General features: G+C 35.6%; 1 protein-coding gene across 2 annotated transcripts; it reads left to right on the forward strand.

Annotated features, from left to right (window-relative positions):
- Nucleotides 1-13,906: 13,906 nt before the first annotated feature.
- On the forward strand, nucleotides 13,907-16,832 carry LOC135674314 (putative RING-H2 finger protein ATL69). Of its 2 annotated transcripts, XM_065184051.1 has the most exons (4): nucleotides 14,158-14,295; nucleotides 14,832-15,045; nucleotides 15,501-15,598; nucleotides 16,169-16,832. In XM_065184051.1, the coding sequence occupies exons 2-4, from the start codon at nucleotides 14,887-14,889 to the stop codon at nucleotides 16,515-16,517; spliced, it is 606 nt and encodes a 201-aa protein (XP_065040123.1). In that variant the 5' UTR covers nucleotides 14,158-14,295; nucleotides 14,832-14,886; the 3' UTR covers nucleotides 16,518-16,832. The 2 variants fall into 2 exon arrangements, with proteins under 2 accessions (XP_065040122.1, XP_065040123.1); XM_065184050.1 differs by lacking the exon at nucleotides 14,832-15,045 and having other exon boundaries at nucleotides 13,907-14,295.
- Nucleotides 16,833-21,439: the final 4,607 nt, after the last annotated feature.

The following is a 21,439-nucleotide window of genomic DNA, read 5'->3' on the forward strand; positions in this document are numbered from 1 at the left end:
AGCCAAATTGCATCTGAATCCGACCTTTGCATTTGGGATTTGGCATTCCAAACCTCCAAGGGCCAACATCAACAAGAAGCGAGGACTTCCTCCGACGAAGTCAACGCTCATTCATGCACGAGTATAAAAACCCCTGGGAAGTCAACATTAAGAAGATTTTGTTAAGCTTTGGAGAGCATTATAGTAATGTGGACAGTCTCCTGGCATCTTTAGCGTCCGCTGATTGGTCTCATCCATGGTGGCACCTGCCCTTCGTGTTCTTTTATTGAGGGTGATCATGATACAGATCGATCTCGAATATGAACCTTCGAATAATATAAAAGAAACCAATTCATTTCTTTATTCTTATATCATTTGGTCATCAACTCGATGTAATGTGTTGGGCAGAATTGACACCCTTTTTCAAGAGGAGTTGTTGTATTTGGATCTCAAACCGGCTTTCTACATCGGAAGTTCTTATAAACTTCCCTCGATGATTTATCGAAAATTGTTTTTCTCGACTTAGAACCTTCTATAGATAAAAGATCGCCACTTGGATCTTCTCTTACGATTTTTCTCGACGAGGTTTCCGTATTACTAATGTCAAGAGCATGCTCGACAAGAATAAAATAGTATGACAACTTGCATAGTGATTAGAAAAAGATTAGAAGGGATAAATTTATTAGGATATAAAATGTGACAGGCACCATTGACTAATTTTAATCCAAGTTTACTGACTAAGATCGACAAGTGAGGTTTTGATTATTTATTATATCAAATATCAATCTCCATAACTGATCCATGTAATGAAATGAATGAAAAGAAAAGATTAATGGCGAGGAAGACTTGTTTCAGCTCAGCCAACCCAATCACAGTCAAGCCAGAGTCAAACCTTTTGTTCCATAGAATTAATGGCGAGTTCAGGCGTTCGACCGTCGCCATCTGCTAAGCCTATTCATCATGTGTCACTCCGCGAATTCTGCACAGTAACATTCACTATACTCTCGAAGGTTGACTTTCTCGATGACGGCACTGCATCATCGACGGCAACGACATGCACATCAAAGAGAAGAGAGGAGGTCAACTCATCCTCGCAAGGAATCATGTTGTATCACTGGATGATTGACTCCTATATCAGTTCGACCATATGCTACATATACGAAACTACTGACTGCATCGACCGGCGTTATATGAATAGCTACCTACGCTACAATTGCCTGTCTAGGAAAATTCATGTGAGAGATGAGCTAAAGAAGAACTTTTTTTGTTGTTAATTTTGTATTTCTCATCACATCAAAAATTAAAAAGCTACTCATTTCTATCTATCGAAATGATTTTGGGCATAGAACTTCGCAATCGACTTTATAATAATAAGACAGAGACTCATTTTCATAGTGAAATTCTACACGCACAATTAATCATCTTCCTATTTCTTAGATGGTAGATCAGATCATCTCTTCCATACTTCCCCCAAATAGCGACGGATGCAAGACTCCTCCTCCTTCACTGGAGTCCACATTTATCTCAATCAAAGGCCTTTTTATGTCCCACAGAATGGTTGATTCATTGTGGCAGCCCAATATGTGTGGCATTTAAGCATCATTCGGTCTTGTTGGAACATTTCTTATGTATCAAGTTTAATTCATTATTTTGAAACCATTTGATGTAGGCGTCAATCAAAGAGATTCTTATGTTGTGCTACGTGATATGCCTCTGGTCTTAACTTCAATGTGCAGGCACTATGTCATGCAAATCAATTTATGTATGATGTTGAGAAGTCCACGGTGTGTAAATTTGTTCTGCGTAGTAAAGTAAACCCATGGAAGAAAAAGGATAACCTCTATATATATATATATATATATATATATATATATATATATATATATATATATATATATATATATATATATATATATATATATATCGTTATATCAGAAATAATTATTTGCCTACCCAGAGCTAACCTACTAAACCAAACTGGATAGTTTACGATGTCTTTGTATTATTTTCCGAACTGATTACTATGTTTTTGCTCCGATATCAAAAATACTATTATCTCATTCAAACACATTTTAGTTCATCAGTTTGTTTATCATTCATGTAGAATGAATGAAAATTAATATTAAAAATATAACAATACTTTAATATTACATAATTGATAATTTGATCTCAGGTGGTCGACACGTCGATCGGTGTCAATTTAATTTCCAACATACGTGATTGACACCCGGGGATTATCTAAATGTTATCGACCACATCGTATATATCGCATATTTCTCTTAATATAATATAATTCTAATTTAGTAGAGGAATATACGTAATCGTCCCCGATATCAATATATATCTACGAGGATAACAATCCCAAAGCCACATTATAAAAGGTTCCCTCCGGTGTATTCTAAAACACACAACATAACTTTTGCTTAGTGCTCTTCATTGCTCTTGACCCATAGTTGGCACCACAACTTGTAAACTAACTTAATATTGAAGGGGTTTTATTTGGTAAGCTCATGATATAGTTTTATATAATTTAATATTTTCTAGATTCGTTCATTTTTAACACCAACAACAGCCAAACATGGAATAGGATCTCGATTAGTTTCAAATCAGCATCAATTTCAGATAATTAGATTTCAACTTAATAATTTGAAACTAAAAAGAGAGTCATTTCTAACATATCTTAAGAAAAACATGATTGACCCTCTTGGGCAAACTCAGAAGAGTCTACTCCCTCAAGTCCTACATTCGAATTTGTAGGAAATCCCATCATTCTTGAATCTACTATTTGTCATCTTATTCCCTTATGTGATAAATCCTGTGTCAATCAATAATCCAATCCATTCCTTCCCTACCATTATAATCCTAGTTGAAGCACACTACGATCTGTGTCAACAAGTTCAAGCTTTGGTGGACGTAGTCCAAATTCCTTTCCTCTCCTAATTGCTCCTCCACAACCCCCTACACCCACTCCAAGTGCAATCGTGGAGGAGGCAACAAGATATCGAGGGACATGAGGAGTCGGTCATCCAATCAATTGAACTCTTGTTCGAAGTCCACAATCACTTGTTCGAGATGGATCAACGTCTCGAGGATATTAGGAAAACTTCAAAGTAAGCAAAGCAACCCAAGCAAGATCTATATTTCTTATATTTTTTATAAGAAGCATACAGGAAGAACCCATCCCACTAGGGTTTTGTCTCCCTTCGTTTCGCTAGAGACATACGATAGAAACTCATACCCATCGAAACATATCGAGACTTTCACCATGAAAATGACACTCTATATGACTACTAACTTCATTATTTATTGGAGTTTCCTAACCACATTGCGGTAAGCAACGTGAAAATGATTCGCCAAGCTACCTATGGACTCAATTTTTTTACTCATTTAGTTGGCCAAAGAATTTAAATTAAATTTCATCAATTACAAGCTCTCAAAGAAGCCAACAACCTCCTTGCCAACTAGGTTCAACTAGGAGGTGCAATTGGTTTTAGATCTTAAACCATCTATCCTCATAATCATATATATTAATAGGCTACATCTATCTAGATTCTTCTAACCTATGGTTATCAAATCACCCGTTATATACTTCAAATTATGCAAAGGAAGAATCATCTTCAAGGCCAACTTATGCAAAACAACCAAGAAATGAAAGGCCAAGAAGGGACCAAACTCCTCCTCATAAAGAATTCACTCCCTTAAATATGTCTCACATAATAGTTTTTATTAAAACAAGAGCAAATAGTATTCTACGTACTCCTTAGTCACTTTAAGCTTACTAGTAAGAAGGGATCGATCAAAATATTATAAATTTTAAAAAAATTATGATCATGACATAAAGGATTATTATGATATAAAACAATAAATCAAGGAGTTCATTCGCGGATATTTAGATCATTATTTGGCCCAAATGCAAGATAAATCACCTTAACCACAAGACCAAATTGAATGCCAGGTGTATATGATAGTCGATGACCCTATTTTTAGGGGAGACAATAGCTCAATGCAAAAGACATACAAAGCTGCAAGGGAAGAGGCATATGCTATATGGTGATCTAGCCATCAGTTAAAAAAAAAAGCAATCTAAGGCATAGGCTATTTCGTTATCCTATGGATTGTCAACACACTTGTCAATAGAATCCTTATCAACATTGGGGGCTCAATTGGTATCTTGTACTTTGATATCTCCTAAAAATTTAGACTGATATCAAAGGAGTAGTTGTTGACCACCTCGACCTTTTCCGAGTTCATCAAAGACTTAATCATCTTCTTTAGGACAATTAACCTTTTTATCACCTTTGGGTCAAGAAATTACTCAAGAACAATCGAGACAAAGTTTTTGGTTATAGGTGTTCTTTTAGCTTACAACGTTATTATTGTAGAATTGATACTCAACTGACTTTGGGCTATCATCTCTACTTATGCATGACAATAAAGTTATTAACTAGAATTATAATCAGTGAATGTTGGGAAATCATGGATTGACATCTCGTAAAAAAAAAAAGTCACATTTTCCAAAGTTAAGTACTTGATCATTGTGCAACAATTGGTACACAAGAAAATCATAAAATAAAATAAAAACATAAATTATATGAAAAGTGTTACTTAGGGAGATCGTATATACTTGAAATTTTTATATCTAATACAGATGATGAAGGAAAACTCGCGTACTCCTCTTTAGCGGTGATTCACATAGTAGATATAACAACGACACTCCTTAGATCATTGCGGGATATCCCTCTCCACATGCACCATAAGGCTACCAGAGCTAAGAAGGAGAGGACGTTGAGGAGAATAAAAGGGGTAACCTGTCACGGACTTAGCTGGTTTTGCCTAAGTCGTGCAGCACCTTTGTGTGTCTATCCACAAAGATCAGTCTTCCCGAAACCTCCCATGGTCCCTTAGGACCTACAAAAGAGAAAATGGGTTAGAGAAAGTGCCTCATTCGGGATCTATAAGCAAACATTTTCGAAAACACTTCATAGACAATGTAAATTACAAATAGACTTTACAAGCTTTGAACAGTTGCACAACAAAGGGTCAAAATAGTCAACTACAGACTGAATATCTCTCACAAGTGTTCACATGACATAACATTTATTTACAAGCCTAAGAAGGCCACCAAACCCAACTAAAATGGGGTTGTTAAACTTTCGACCGTTCCTCTATATGCTATGCAAACTATGAACAAATAGAAAGACACGAATATACATAAGTATTGCATCAAACATCTCGTTAAGAACTTTGTCCATAACATTCTCTCCCATTTATTCCTTCGACGTCCTCGTTGAAGCCTTTCCCGACACTGTAACTCCTCGCCTTTGCTGAGTCTTCAATCTTCTACTCCAGCTACAATGCACCTCTTAGCTCCTAGCTGCTCTCCACTACTATTTTTGAGTAGTCAAACCTTTGATCTGTCATGCTACTTCAACTCGCCAATGACTCTGACTCTAGTGTGGGATTGGCTGAGTTGTGTTGATCCTTGTTAGTTCTTGCGAATCTTCCAGATGAAGGAAAAAACCATCCTTACTATGTGTCAGTCTCTCAAATGCCTCATGCTGCTTGAACTAGGTGATGCTTATTGGAGCTTTAACGAGTATCACCTCGTAAACTTCTGAAGTTTTGGGTCATTCCTCCATAAAATTTGTCAATCGACTCTTCTTTCACTTAGTTGTCACTTCCAAGTAGATTCGCATCACTTCTGCTTTCGATTGACATTCTGTTAGGAAATGAAGTAGATAATCTACTCTCAATAGCATTGATTACCATTGGTGAGGATTTGACAACTATTATCTTCTAATATCTTCGAAGAGTCTTTGAACCTATGCAGAGCTCCTCTCTTGGATAGATAAGAGAATTGGGGTACTCGGTTTTGTTCATTCTCTTAAGAGTTGAGAAGGCAATGCTTACTTAACTTCATCCACCTCCTCAAGGATTGTACTTCATGCATCAAGCTGGTTACTAACCTTTGCCTGCTCTTTGCTCACACTTTTGAAGCACTCGAAGTGTTTGCACTCCATACATTGAGTTAGCTACTGCGATTCACCTTCTCAATGCCATCGAACTTCTGAAATGCAGGAAGTTTGCACCCCAACTTGGAGTAAGTCTCTAATAGTTTTGGTCGCCTTTGGGATTGTACCGTCTTCTTCATTAACCCGGTCGCCTACTCCACTTAGTAGCAAAGTACAGCATTGCGTACTGTCTGCTTCATTCCTTGGTCGTGCACTCTTGCATGACTTGAAGTTCTTCACTTTCAACTATCTTGATGAGAATCTCATTGACACCGGTCTTACGAAGTTTCTTGGCCTCTGCCCTTCAACTTTGTCTTAGTACTTGGAGTTTGCCTTTGCATGCTCCACCTTCTCAGCCCTTTTCATGACCAAGCGCTCTCCCTCCATAAGAGCATAGGATCAATGACTTTCGCGGAAGTCCCGCCTCTACGGTACCATAGCGCCGCCATGCCTATGGCCCTACTATCCGTCGCCTCGCATCTACATCCCTTTTCTTCATGATTAGTAGATATGTCTATGTGGCACTCCTCTGAGTCCACCTCCATTCTAACTGATGCTTGATTTTGGGTAGCTAAGTCCCTTTGGACTCGTCGTCGCTTCTTCGCCCCTTTCGACCCCCTGCTTCAACACCTCTGTGTTCTCCAAGTAGCTCCCTTTGGATGATGGAAGACAGACTACAACTCTCATGCATGGTCTCTGCCATCACGTTGTAGGGTTTGCACCGATTCTGTTCTCCTTAGCTTCCTTGGTAGTAACGTTCACTTACTCGACCTTGTTCTCTGACTTGCTGGGCTCCCTTAAACGAATATAGGCTCTGGAGTAGTCCAACTCTTCAGCTGCTTCGATCATACCTTTGCATGATCAAGTCTCTCCCATGGGACTCACTGGTACTTGCATTCGAACTTTTCCCTTAGTGGTACATAGCCCTCATATGCTGATGACCAAGGCTTTCATCTGATGCAAAATTTGATGCATGCACGGAAGACCCGTCTCTACGGTACCATGGCCTTCACTCCTTGAATTAATAGCCCTTCTTGCTGTCGTGTTGTTCACCGAAGTGGAGCTCCTAATAGCTCCCGATCATACCTTCGTATGATATAGTCCCTCACGGGACAATGTCGTGTGTATCACATTGCCACGAACTGTTTCACCATGATCCGCTGCACCATGTCGCCTTCTGGTGACATCTCTATTACATTTTGATCCTTGTGGGATGAACTCGAATTGTGATACATCTATGCGTGGCCTCTACCAATACATCGCAGGGTCTCTTCCACCTTCGATTTTGTTCGCTTTTTTGGCAATTGACCTTCATCCACTTACTCTTGGGTCACACCTAAATGAAGCACTGCTCTAGGATAGTGCGTCGGCTAGTAGTTCCCGAAGTCTACCGACTTCGCTGTAATTAGTGCACCATTGTCTGGATCATGAGTCTCTACCCCTACTAGTACAATCTCCACTACGCACCGCTTCCTTTATGGCAACTTGAATGATAACACTATGGTATATTCTTCAAGAGTACCCACCTCCGCGTCCTCTTACCCCATGCCAAGGCCTTCCGAACCTAACTTCGCCTCCGCAAGTTAATGTGCATGTGCATTAACTTCTTCAAGAGTCACCTTAGTTCCTCCATCAAATGCTTCTCCAAGATAATGTGCATGTGCCCAAAATCTCCCTTCGTCTTTGGCACCATGCAAGATGAGTCTTCTCCATCAGAATGAAGGACCCATGAAACAACATGATCATGCTCTTGCCTCTACAAAAGTTCATGTCCTTGACCTCTGTCCAAGGAAACCTTTGTGCCTCCGCTCCATGTTCCATCTTCTATGCCGGCTCACTTTATGCGGCTTGGGTACTTCGCCAAGTTACACTCAAGTTGCTTCACTTCTCATTTTGCATTGAGTTGATGGTGGCCCTCATGCCCACCATTCCACGGGTCAGCCCTCTCTTGAGTTTGATCTCCATATTAACTCCAAGTGTGCCCTCATTTGTGTTGCTTTGGGTCGCTCCCCCACTTGATCTCGCAATGCATCCACCAATGCATTCTCTCAAGTGAGATCATGCAATGACTCCTCATCGCTCGCTTGGTCTGTTGAGCTTCGTGGCATTGTTGTTTTTGATATACTACTCCTCAACATATGCGGTCGGTTGTACATTATTCTCCCTCTAGAGAGCTGGGACTTATTCCCCTTGGATATTTATCCCGTTAGAGCAATATCTCTCTTCGTTTCCTTCTCTCTAAAAGTTTCGGAGACCACCATCCCCTTGGACTACTCCGCCTTGCTGAACAAACTATGCATTGTTCTACCTCCTGCAAATGCACTTGCTAGATTACGACTCCATGTCAATACAGACCCTCTCAACACCCCTCAAGGCCTAGCAATATGATGAACTCACTACACACTTCAGCCTCCTATGGACGCATCCTTCTCAAGCTGAAGAGAAAGTTTCAATGCTCCATGACACTGAGTTTTGATCACCTTGGGATGGCCACGAATACTCCATTGTTCGCATACAAGCCATTGCATGGGTACCAAATTCTTTGAGTTAGCAATTCTCCTCACCTTCGTGAGCTTTGCACAACTCTTTCGGTTGCTGAGCAACTCATTCCACCTTGCATGGTCTCATCCTTTACTAATCGCCTCGCTTGCCTTGAGCATCATCAAGTATAGTTGTTAACGTTGAGCCATAGCTCGAACTTAGCCATCCCAACATTTGTGCACTATGTATTCTTCTAAGCTTGCTTGTTCTCGTGGTGCCTCTTATACGAAGGGTTGGCCATTCCTCTGAATGTCAATTTCAGATGCTCGCTTCTTTGAGCGACTCCTTTCCCTACATCTCCATGCTCGTTTTCCCCCAAACGATCGTGCGTGTGCTGACTGCCGTCAATGTAGCCCCGCTAGGTCCCCCACATGTATATGTCAAGTGTTTCTATGAGTGCTTGTCTCACTCTGATACAATCTTTCATGGACTTAGATGGTTTTGCCTAAGTCATGTGGCACCCTTGCGTGTCCGTCCGCAAAAGTCAACCTCCCAGAAACCTCCCATGGTCCCTTAGGACCTACAAAAGAGAAAACGGGTTTGAGAAATCACCTCACTTAGGATCCACAAGCAAACATTTTTGAAAACACCTTATAGACAATGCAAATTACAAATAGACTTTACAAGCTCTGAACGATTACACAACAAAGGGTCAAAATAGTCCACTATGGACCAAATATCTCTTACAAGTGTCCACATGATACAACATTTATTTACAAGCCTATGAAGGCCACCAAACCCAACTAAAATAGGGTTGCTAAGCCTTCGACCATTCCTCTATATGTTGTGCAAAGCATGAACAAATAAAAAGACACGGACATACATAAGTATTACATCAAACATCCTGTTTAGAACTTTGTTCGTAATAGACCACCATAAGTTCTAACCTATGAACCATGAGGTTCCTCCTATTTATAGAGGTGCATATAGTTTAACCCTTAATAGATCCTATCCTTATTAGATATTGGATCTCTATCCAATTACATAATTTTATTATATCTCATCCATAGGATCCAAACTAGGGGCTTCGTGGATATCTGATATCTACATCTCTACTTATTGCAACATTTACCACATGTATGTGACCCTCTAGACTCGATATTGAGCTGGTCGTGAGTCGCTTCTGTCATAACTCCTTCTAACTTAGAACTCCTTCTAATATATTAAACTATTATGATTATTATCTCCATAACAATTCACTTGACTCATCAACTATGAACGTATTAAGCCACTATATCATTGTCCCCAAACGATACAAGGGATCTAATCCATTGGATTTGTCTGTCCTTAGTTATCATGTATCTATAGTCCCTCATCCATCTAATATTTCAGATATTGTATATTGGGTATGGTAACGTTAGGCCCATACAGAATCCTGTTTAAGTCTCGCTCTAATCGGATTCTCCCGAAGAACTTCTTCTCTTTGAATTTGAACCACTTTGGCCAGGGATTTTGTCTGAGCATGCATACATAAAATATTCCTCTTATGATCCTAAGGGTGGATGATCATCTGTTGATACTCAATTATCTTCATAAGGTTAGCTATCATTCCCAAGAACCGACTATACCAGATTTGAAACTTTTAAACTTGTAAGTCTTGTTAGGAAATCTGAGATGACATCACATGTGTAATAAAAGAATAGAAAACAAAAATCTTAGAATTTTTCATAGAAAATAGTTTATTATTGTTGTGCGAAGATTAGTGTATAAAAACCCACGAAAACGAAAACTACATGTATAAAAAAGATGTGTTACATAGAGATATTATATATCCCTGAAAACCTATAAATATGTGGGAGAGGATAAAGGATGTCAACTATTCTCATCTCTAGTAGTGATCCACATGGAAGGGACTACGAAGACCCTCATCAAATCGATATTCAAATCTCCTTATTACATGCACCACGTAATCAGGAAGGGGTTAGGCCTTTTTGCTGTCCACACGCCCCAAACAAAGATTGCTATTTGAAGAGGAGAGAGTGAGGAGAATAAAATTGACAACTAAAAAGTGTCGGGCCTATGACTCTTTAGTTCCCTCCTATTTATAGAGGCTCCCTATCAACTTAACCGTAATGGATCATACTCTATTGGATACGAGATCTTCATCTAACTACCCAAGCATATTATATTAGTGGATCTCTACCCAATAATCTCTAATTGGCTTTTATTGGATATCATCTATAGGATCCAATAACTTAGGAGCTTTTTGGATATCCAATAAGATAAGGACTCCGACGGGTATCTCATATTCGAAACTCTACTTGTAGCAACACCTACCATATGTGTGTGACCCTCTAGGCCTACTATCAAGCTAGTAATGAGTCATACTTGTCATAACTCTTTCTGGCTTAGTGAATTATTATCTTCATAATAATTCACTTGACTCATCGATTGTAGATATATTATGCCACTACATCGTAGTCCCCAAATGATATAGGGGAATCCAATCCATTGGACCTATCTATCCTTAGTTATTATGTATCTAGTATCTTATCTATCTAACATCTTAAATATCATATATCGGGCATGGTGCTATCAAACTCATACAATTTCTACTCGAGTCTCGCTCTAATCAGATTGTCTTGGAGAACTCTTTCTCTCTCAATCTGAATAACCTTGGCTAGGGGATTTGTTTGAGTAAAAATATATGAGATATTTCTCTAATGACACCAAGAGTGGATGATCCTCTTTCGATACTTAATAACCCTCATAAGGTTGGCTATCACTCTCGATAATCGGTTATGTTAGATCTGGAACTTCCAAGTCCATAAGTCTGGTATCAAAGAGTAAATGACTCATATGTGACATCTTTAATGTCTTAAGTCTAAGGACCAGATACACAATGATGGAATAATTGTCTGACAATGAGGTATCATCAACCATTCAGCATTCCGTGAGCAGATCAATCGGTGAACTCATTATCCAATGAACACCTGCACAGTATCCCTAATGTCCCTACACAATTGATTATGAGACCAGCTGCCTCTATCATATGAATGGGTATACGACACACCAGTCTATCTGATTATCTTGATGTCTCTCTCAAGTGACCTATGACCGAGATTATTTAGGGTTTATCTTTAAAGGCGAATCAGTCTCATTATTGTGATATCATCATGATCTGATTCTTATTGCACATATTCATAGACATCACGGTACATGCAATATGCAATATAAAGTAAGAAAAATATCAAATAAAGAATAAGCAAAAAGAGTGTGTATCATGTCACATATGTCATTACTCATGTGATTGGCTTGTAGGGCACCTATGACTAATAACCTCCCACTTGAATTAGAGCTAATCACCTACATGTCTAATCCCTATTAGATCTATGTGACGCTCAAAGATAATTTGAGACACTAGTTTTGTCAGTGGATGTGCGATGTTATCTTCATATGAAACTCTTTTCACTACTACATCTCCTCACGTTATAATCTCTTTGATCAGGTGGAACCTCTTTAAAACGTGCTTAGAATTTTAATGAGACCTGAGTACATTCGCTTGAGCAATCACCCTATTGTTGTCGCAATATAAGATAATCAACTCTTCATTGCTCGGCATGACTCCCAGATCTATGATGAACTTCATCCAAACTCCATTCTTTGTTGCCTTTGTCGTAGTAATGTACTCTGCTTTTATGGTCGAGTTAGCAGTAATATTTTGCTTGGAACTCTTCTAGCATATTGCTCCTCCATTCAGGGTGAACACATACCCTGAATTAGACTTGTTATCATCGATATCGGATTGGAAACTATAGTCCGCGTTGCCCTTAACTCTGAGGTTACTTCCTCCGTATACCAGTAAAAGATTTTTAGTCTTTCTCAAGTACTTAAGGATACAATTTGCTGCTTTCTAATGCTCCAAGTTTGGACCCGTCTAATACTTGCTCATGATACATAGAGCATGTATTATATCAAGCCCGGTACAAAGCATATCATAGATAATATACTATATTGTTGAGGTATAGAGTATCCTATTCATGTTTGCCCTTTTTTTTAGGAGTCTTTAGGGACATACTCCTAAAAAACGATATCTTATGTCTCATTGGTACGAGACATTTCTTGAAATTTTTCATACCAAACCTTTTGACAATGGTGTCTATATACCTAGACTAGGACAAACCAAGCATTCTCTTTGATCTATCTGTATAGATCTGAATCCCTAAGATTTAAAATACTTCCTTTAATTCCTTCATAGAGAAATCTCCATATAGCTAAGCCTTTATTATGGAGAACATTCATACATCATTCTTAATGATCAGGATGTCATCCACATATAATACCAAAAAGGTGATAGTGCTCTCACTTACCTTCCTATACATATAAGGCTCATCTTCGTTCTTAATGAAGTCATAAGATTTGATAGTCTCATCAAATCTTATGTTCCAAACTTTGAAATGCTTGTTTTAGTCAATAGATGAATCTAAGCAATCTACATATTTTATCTGAACTTTTTTGATACGAATCTTTCAGGCTGTATCATATATATATTTTCTTCGAGGTTGCCAAAGAACATAGTTTTTACATACATCTGTCATATCTCATAATCATAGTGTACTGTAATAACCAATAGAATTCGGATGGATTTTAGCATGGCTACGAGTACTACGTAATAAGATAGCAAACCAACCCTAAACACTACCTCCAAAGGCCTATTCAATCATGTGTCACCCAAGTAACTCTATGTACTATACTAGTTGTCACCTCATACTAGTCTACGGAGCTAGAAAACCTTATAAATTAATTGTCTGGATGGTTTGTTTCTAGATAATTTTACTCCTGCATACAATCTATATTTATAAACCTAAAACGACTATCAAACTACATTTATAAACTTAAAATGACGGTAAAACTTAACCAAGATTACTCTAAGCTCTCTATATGTTATGCAAAGCATAAATAAAATAAAATATATATAAATACTACATCAAACACTTGTTTAAAGTTTTTTATTTGATAGTATAATGATAAAATACTATTTCATTCAAAAATACTATAATAATATTTTTAAAAAATAGAGGACATGAAAAAATATCAAAGTGTGAGGTTTCCTTGAAATGGCTTAAATAAAAAAAATATTGTTAAATTAAAAAAGCGGTGCAGTAAATGGTAAAATTGTAATTTCCCGCTGTTGACTTTTCAAAGGAATCTGCTTGCGCTTATCGTTAAAAAAAAAACACAGATTCGCGGCCTTATTATTATATTGAAAAATCTATTGCCCTGTGGGCCTCACACCAAACAGCGGCAGCCGCCTGCTCTGCGCATTCCCGCATTGTCGATCCCGTGCGGTACGATACGATCCACTCGCACACGAATCTTAACACGCTATGATCCGTCCTCCGTGTGCGCTGCGGCGCATGGAATACGACACGAGGGAAACCCACCGTTGTCTCTCCCTCTCCGCCTCGGCTGTTCTCATTCTTTGCCATCCCCCAAAGCTATTCCTTCCAACTCCAGATGCGTACCTTTAACCGTCCGATCCCTCATTGCCCGACCCAATCCATCCCATTTTTCCTGGCGGCGGCTGTGGCAACCGTGAGGAGAACACTTTGAGCAGAGGCAGGGGGAGGTTCCCGCCGTAATAGGACGAGCGGCGGAGCAGATGTGGGGGTCGGGGCTGAACCTGGTGACGACGGTGATCGGGTTCGGGATGAGCGCCACCTTCATCGTGTTCGTGTGCACGCGCCTCCTCTGCAGCCGCATCCGCTCCACCGACTCCCGCGCCACTCCCTTGGACATCGAGCTCCGCTCCGACGTCGGCCAGGTGAGGCGCCGTCCCGTCGCCCGGCCTCGTGGTTTGCTCACTCTAATTGCTTCGAAACTGAAACGTGCCATTTAAAACGATTCATTTTTGGTACAACTACCAGCTTAGCTTTGTTAAGAACTCTGCTTATAGCAAAGCGGAAGAAATTACCGCGACAAGTGAACATAAGTTGTTTGAAATATTCTTCCTAAGAAGAAGACTTGGATACTAGATTCACATGAAGATCGACTTTGTTATAAACATACGCATGGGCGATTTTTACCTTACCAAACTCTAAAGTTGCAATTTTAGCTGAATCATGTGCATTTTAAGGATCAGAGAAAGGTTATTTTCTGTGTAATTCTAAGAAACAATTTACTGGATTGAACAGAGCAGAAACAATTGCTTTTAATAGAGAAAAAAATGATTTTTTTGTTATTTGTTATTAGGTTACGAAATTTTAGTTATTCCATTAAATACATTGTAGAATCGTTGGATTCATGTTAAAGATGCCGCGTGGATTTGTGACTTTGTTGTGCTTGCAACTTTTGAAATAGGTGTTCTGCAACAAAAACAGGGCTTTTTTTACCTTTAAGGGGTGGAATCTACCAAATGGGCTACCTAGCTTGGCTAGTAAAGATTTTATCGTCTCACTGTAAGGTCACAAAATATAAAAAGAGGAGTACACTCGGCCAAGCAGAAGTCTTTATCAGTAGGCCCGTACTTGGAGCTGGAGGTCAATGGTATCACATGTTGTTGGGGATGTTAGTGGTACCTAATTATCTCTCTTCTTCCATACTATACTATTCTTTTTTTGAGCAAATTTGCAGTCACATGACATTCATAAACTTCATCTTTCTTTGCTTTCTGGTAACTTATATAGGTGAGTATGGCTTAAAGATACAGCAAATGTCATTTTAGGATATCAAATAAGTTTGTGGTCACTTCGATATTTTGCAAAGAAAATAAGTAATAACATTTGTATTGATGACTCATTAAGCTAAAATTTGGCTCTTCTTGACATGGAAACCTTTTCTGCAAGTACACATCAATTTGTGTCATAATTTTGTGTTTTTTGAGGATGACTATGCTTTTAATTAAAGAATTTTGATATTACCCAAACCAAATCTACATATTTGTCCTTACTATGATAGAATTTTTTTGTCATTTTCATTAATTAAATGAATTGACACTATTTGACCATTGAGAGATTAATTTGCTAACAGCCTGAGCACTCAATCGGTGGCTTGGAACCTGTTCTTGTTGATGCTATTCCTACAATGAAGTACAAGCTGGAAGCTTTTTCTTCCAGAGAAGATAACCAGTAAGTCTCCTTCCAAATGTTGATTTCCTTTATGCAGACACTCTTGATCTGCCTGAACACATTATTATATCACCTTAACCAAATTATTCATGACAAATTCCTCAATCTGAGGCCCTTGCTCACACTCCTAGTGATTTAATTATGTTTACTTCATATAATCTTGTAATGCTTCAATGAGTCTATTTCTGATGAAAAACTGGACATATGTTTGGTTTGATGGATTTTAGTGGAAAACATATGGAGAATTTCTTGCCATGACCACTCACTGTTGGTTGGTGGGATTATCTCAAAGCTGAAATCTATTTGCAATGTTACTGGCATAAAATCTACATTGACTTTCCTTATCATAATATTCTCAGTTTTGTTATGCATCACAAGCTTGGTTGTCTCTCTCTTGTGGGTAAACTTTTTAATGCTTCATTCCCACTCCTCTTATTGCCAAGTCTTGTATTGGCTACTAAAACAATTCGCTGCAAAATCCATCAAGCATATCTTACTTCACTTTATCATCATCTCAACAAAAGCAATATATATTTTGTTCAGTCATGTATTATCTTTTTGCTTCACCAGGTGCTCAATTTGCTTAGGTGAATATGAGGAAAAAGAGATTCTGCGGATCATGCCATCCTGTCATCATAATTTCCATCTAGCTTGTATAGATGTCTGGCTGCAGAAACAGACTACTTGTCCGATTTGCCGATTGCCATTAAATGAGTCTCTCGAAGCAAAATCTGCTGCGTCCCCCTTATTTGACGACCAAATGGATGGCAGTCACGAGGTTTCTGATGATCAGTACAACCAATGGATACTTCCTAGTGGGCATCATGCAGAACGCATGGAGATCACTCAGGAGATCCATGAACCTGAATATGTAGTAGTTGGAGTTTCATATCATGAAGGTCGAGAAGCTAGAACATAGTTGAAAAGCAAATTAAAAACCACATTCTTGAAACTCAGTGCTTGTTCATCAACAATCTCTAACTTCATTATGTTTTTCATCTACGGAGACAGCAGATGGGTTCCATGTGGCTAATGTGACCCTGTAGCTGAATCGTTCTGTAAAGCAAAATGCTGAGGCTCATCCAGAATCGTAAACGGGATATTTCTTGGTCTTCACGTCTACGCATTCGTTTTTCTATGAAGGGGGACATAACAAAGTGCAGATGAGTATCTGTGCAGTCTGTAAAGTTTGTACTTTAGGCTATGTGCAATTCATTGAAATTCTTTGCGATCATTGTTTGTTTTATGTCTTTTCTATATCATGTTATATATTGTGCATACTGAGAACTGCTTTGAATACATATATATGTATATATAGGTATATATGTATGTATGTACATATATACATACATACATACATATATATATATATATATGTATATGTATATATGTATATATATATATGTATGTATTTATATGTATGTATATATGTATATATATATATATATATATATATATATATATATATATATATATGTGTGTGTGTGTGTGTGTGTGTGTGTGTAATATAGGTATATATGTATGTATGTATGTATTTATATATGTATATATATACATATATACAAATATATATACATGCATGTATATATGTATATATATACATACATACAAATATATATACATGGTATATATATATGTATATATATGTATATGTATATATATAAATATATATATATGTATATATATGTATGTATATATATGTATATATATATATATGTATATATATGTATATATATATATATATATATATATATATGTATGTATATATATGTATATATATGTATGTGTGTAATATATAAAATATTTTTAATAAATTTAAATTTTAAATCATATAATTCAAAATATAAAATTGAGGGCACAAGGAATTCAATTCTTAATAAATACTGTAAAATCCGTACATATCATGTCACTTAATAAAATTATAAATCGGAAATCAACTCAACTCAATATATCTTATCAATCACTCATAACTCAACATCAATAACATCATATTAATTAATTAATTATTATAAATTCACATCAAAGGATGAAAGCATCATATTTAATATTCTTTAAACTTTAAAAATATAATGTTTTTTAATATTTACAAAAACAAACACGACCACAGTACAACCAAAACATATCATAGAGATAACTTAGTATGAAAATTTTATATAATAACAAAGTAAATTTTAAAACTCAAACTATCATATCCATGCAGATAAGTTGACAAATCATGTTACGAGGATCAAGACATAAGACATGAATTCAAGAGTTATATTTAATATTTCATAGCATTCATACTTAACAAATGAGCAAAAGCACCATATAAGTAAATCAAGATTCAGAGGCATGACCTCAAAAGTTATATTTATCATTTCATTCAATTTATTAAAACAAAGAAGCAAATAGTAACATATTAACAAGATTAAAAGGCATAAGCTTAAGAGTCATATTTATGACTAATTATATATTACCATATGTAATTAACTATATTTAGCATCCTAATCTTTATACTTTCAAAAATTATATTGAGATCTATATACTTATAAAAATAAAACATTTAATACGTTGCTCTAACAAAATCTCTCATTTTTAATTATGTGACATTATCTTTTTATAGGGATCTTAATGTTTTACTTTTGTAAGTATAGGGATTATAATATAATTTTTAAAAATATATGGATCAGAATACTAAATATAACTAATTACATGAGGTAATATATAATTCACCATCATATTTAGCATTTTATTCAATTTATTAATAACAAAAGAGCAAAAATCAATATATTAACAACTCAAGATGAAAAGGCATGAGCGCAATATATAGGCATATCTTTAAAATCATAACAAAGGAACATATATAGTATAGTAGGATTATAAAATAAAATAATTCTACCCATTTCTATATTACCACATAATATAAGTCTACCACACATAGAAGCTCCACACCACCCATACCAAAAGGACATAAGCCAGTATCACAATCTTCATATTATAATATGATTTCTTTTTCATTTCTAACAAAAGGATCAAAGTATCCCACAAGTATTAGAGTATAATAACAATATTCTGATTAAGGACATAGAAATGTCTTAGAAACATATGTGAAACAACAAAATATACATATGCACATGTGAAACAATATTAAAGCTAACATAAGCATATGCATAACTCATTCAATTATAAAAAAATCAGTGACTAAAAGATAAAAGAGTATAAAATAATAACATAAGACTTATTTGAGGGGGGATCTTAGTTGAAATCAAATTTGAAAAGGTAGAAGTAAAAATTGTGTAAGTTCTACAGCATTCTATTTTGAAAAAATTTGTATGATAAGTTATAGTAAACATCCGAATAGATTATTATGTCTAATTTATTCAATAAGGTATTGTTAGAAAGATGTATGAGCAATAAAATAAGTTTTGCACAAACTAGGGTTGTCTAAAAACGCTACAAGCAATTTATTACAGATTGGTCAAATCATTTTATCTCTATTTAATAAATTCGAAGGATTAATTAAAATAAATATTTGGATAAGCATTTATCATTTAAATCATTCAGATAGGGTATTAAAGGAAAGATGTAAGAGCCTAGTTTCCATAAAAGAGATTGAGATTATGTTTGATTTAGAGTTTTGTACACATACTATAATTGAAATAAAATAAATAGGTCAGATAATTTTATCTTTGTGTAGCAGAATTTAAAAAGATCAATTAAAATAAACATTTGAATAGGTATTCATACTTCAAATCATTCAAATCAAGATCTGCAATACCGTATCATGTAGGTGTTTCGAGGTTGGCTCGGCACGGTATGGTACTAGTATATCGAGCGGTACACCAGGGCGTATCGAGCGATACACCAAAACTTACCAAGTGGTTTCCTTTTATTGTAGCACCGTAACATCATAGGACTGTAGACTTACAATGTATTAATATAGTACTGTAGCCTGAATGGTCCGCGTATCGATATATCGTTAGACCAGTATATACCGTCCGTACCGGATGGTACCATTCGAAATTACATACCATGATTCAAATAAGATATTAAAAAAAACAAAGAAATTAGTTAAAAAAAGATTTTTCCCAAATTAAAATTTTGTATAAAATATTAAAGTTAAAACAAAGATAGATAAATACACACATACATATATATATATATATATATATATATATATATACATATATAATAAAATCACTATAAAGATTATTTGAAAACATTGTATATAATCTATAGACTTATAACTTTGATCAAACTAACTACAAGCCTAAAAATATAATATTATAATAATTTATGAATAATGATAATAAAAAATGATATAATGTAATTTATAATATTTTTTAATAATATTTTCAATACATCAATAAAATACTGTAAATATTATTGAAAACTATTATAAATGAGCCAAATGAAAACATGTAACAGTTGAAAACTTATAAAAAATAAAAAATTTTGAAGGAAACACTTTTGAGAGGTATTTTGAATATTAAAAAAAACCATATATATATATATTTATAAACCCAAAATAAAGGCCTAAGAATTCATCGAGTCAAGATTCATATCTATCTATTTCAACAAATTCATGGATTTCACCAAACATTGAACACAATGGTTTTTGGATTAGTCCATTATCTGGGGTTAACGTTTGTCATATTTTTTTTTTCTTTTTGATTATACATAAATAATTCATGTCTATTTAAGTCTGATGTCACATAAGATTATTCCTTGCGTTAGAGGTGAGTTGATTCGAGTAATAATAAATATAATATCCTTTCTTGCAATGTTTGATCCCATTAAATGATAACTAACTTTGCTGTAGTACTTTCCACGATTTAGGAGACCTTCTTTGCATTTATGTCTTCGACCATATGAGCATATAATTCACTGTTCATCTGATGACTAATTATTATTATTATTATTATTATTATCATTGGCATAAGTTTTTAGAACACGGAGAATTTGATCTGGTAAAAGTGAAAAATTAAGCCATCATCAATAAAGAGGAACGGAAGCCATTTGTCATATTGGTACATAAAAATTGTAGCAAAACAAAAAAAACCAATCATATGTTATTGTTATTATCCTTATTAAGCTATAATCATCGATTACATTGACAACATTAAGAATCAATTTACTATCATTGTTGTCATGTCATTTAAGAAATTTAATAGTAAGGTGTTGATATCAGATCCCCTCTTACCACTGAATTTTATAATTTACAATTTGATATGACTTAGAAATTCTTACCCATAGTTGTCATGTCATTATTTATAAGAAATATAAGATGCACAATATATAATAATCTTTTTTTGTAAAGCAAAATATATTTTCTCCGTTATTTAAGATTTTGGTTAACATAAATAAGCCGACCTATAAATTTTTTAATGGAATTAACTCATTCTTTTTTATCGGTAAATAATTTAAAAAAATGAGAAAGAATATTTTATTATAATACAAAAAAATGACTAGAAATTAAAACTTTGAGGCTATATACTATACCGAAGTATACATAACAGAAAATTTACGAGGTTAAAATGCAAAAATAATAGTTTTAATTAATATATCCTACGTGAGAAAAATATATTTTGAACGTTGATATTTTAATTTTATGCGGGATGCATTTTCTTGGGACATTAGATTTAGAAATTAGAATGAAGATATTTATTTATTTTCATAAAGTTTTTTCCCCCTTCTAGTGCAATTAAAAAAATATATCTTTTACAAAAAAAAAGGGAAAATTAGGATAATATACTTTGGACACCGGATCGGATCCGATCTGATCGGATGCGGATCGACTTCTGGCAGATTTGGTTCGACGTTTTGCAAGACCGAGTTAAAGATTTCGACACCCGGTCGAAA

This window comes from Musa acuminata, chromosome BXJ1-5 (genome assembly GCF_036884655.1).
Source record: "Musa acuminata AAA Group cultivar baxijiao chromosome BXJ1-5, Cavendish_Baxijiao_AAA, whole genome shotgun sequence".
Taxonomy (NCBI): domain Eukaryota; kingdom Viridiplantae; phylum Streptophyta; class Magnoliopsida; order Zingiberales; family Musaceae; genus Musa; species Musa acuminata.

Bases quoted from the DNA above. Each gene is read 5' to 3' on its own strand.
- LOC135674314 (XM_065184050.1), top strand. From the start codon at position 14,134: ATGTGGGGGTCGGGGCTGAACCTGGTGACGACGGTGATCGGGTTCGGG. The intron at 14,296-15,500 runs GTGAGGCGCCGT...ATTTGCTAACAG, and splicing joins TCCGCTCCGACGTCGGCCAG to CCTGAGCACTCAATCGGTGG. The intron at 15,599-16,168 runs GTAAGTCTCCTT...TTGCTTCACCAG, and splicing joins TCTTCCAGAGAAGATAACCA to GTGCTCAATTTGCTTAGGTG.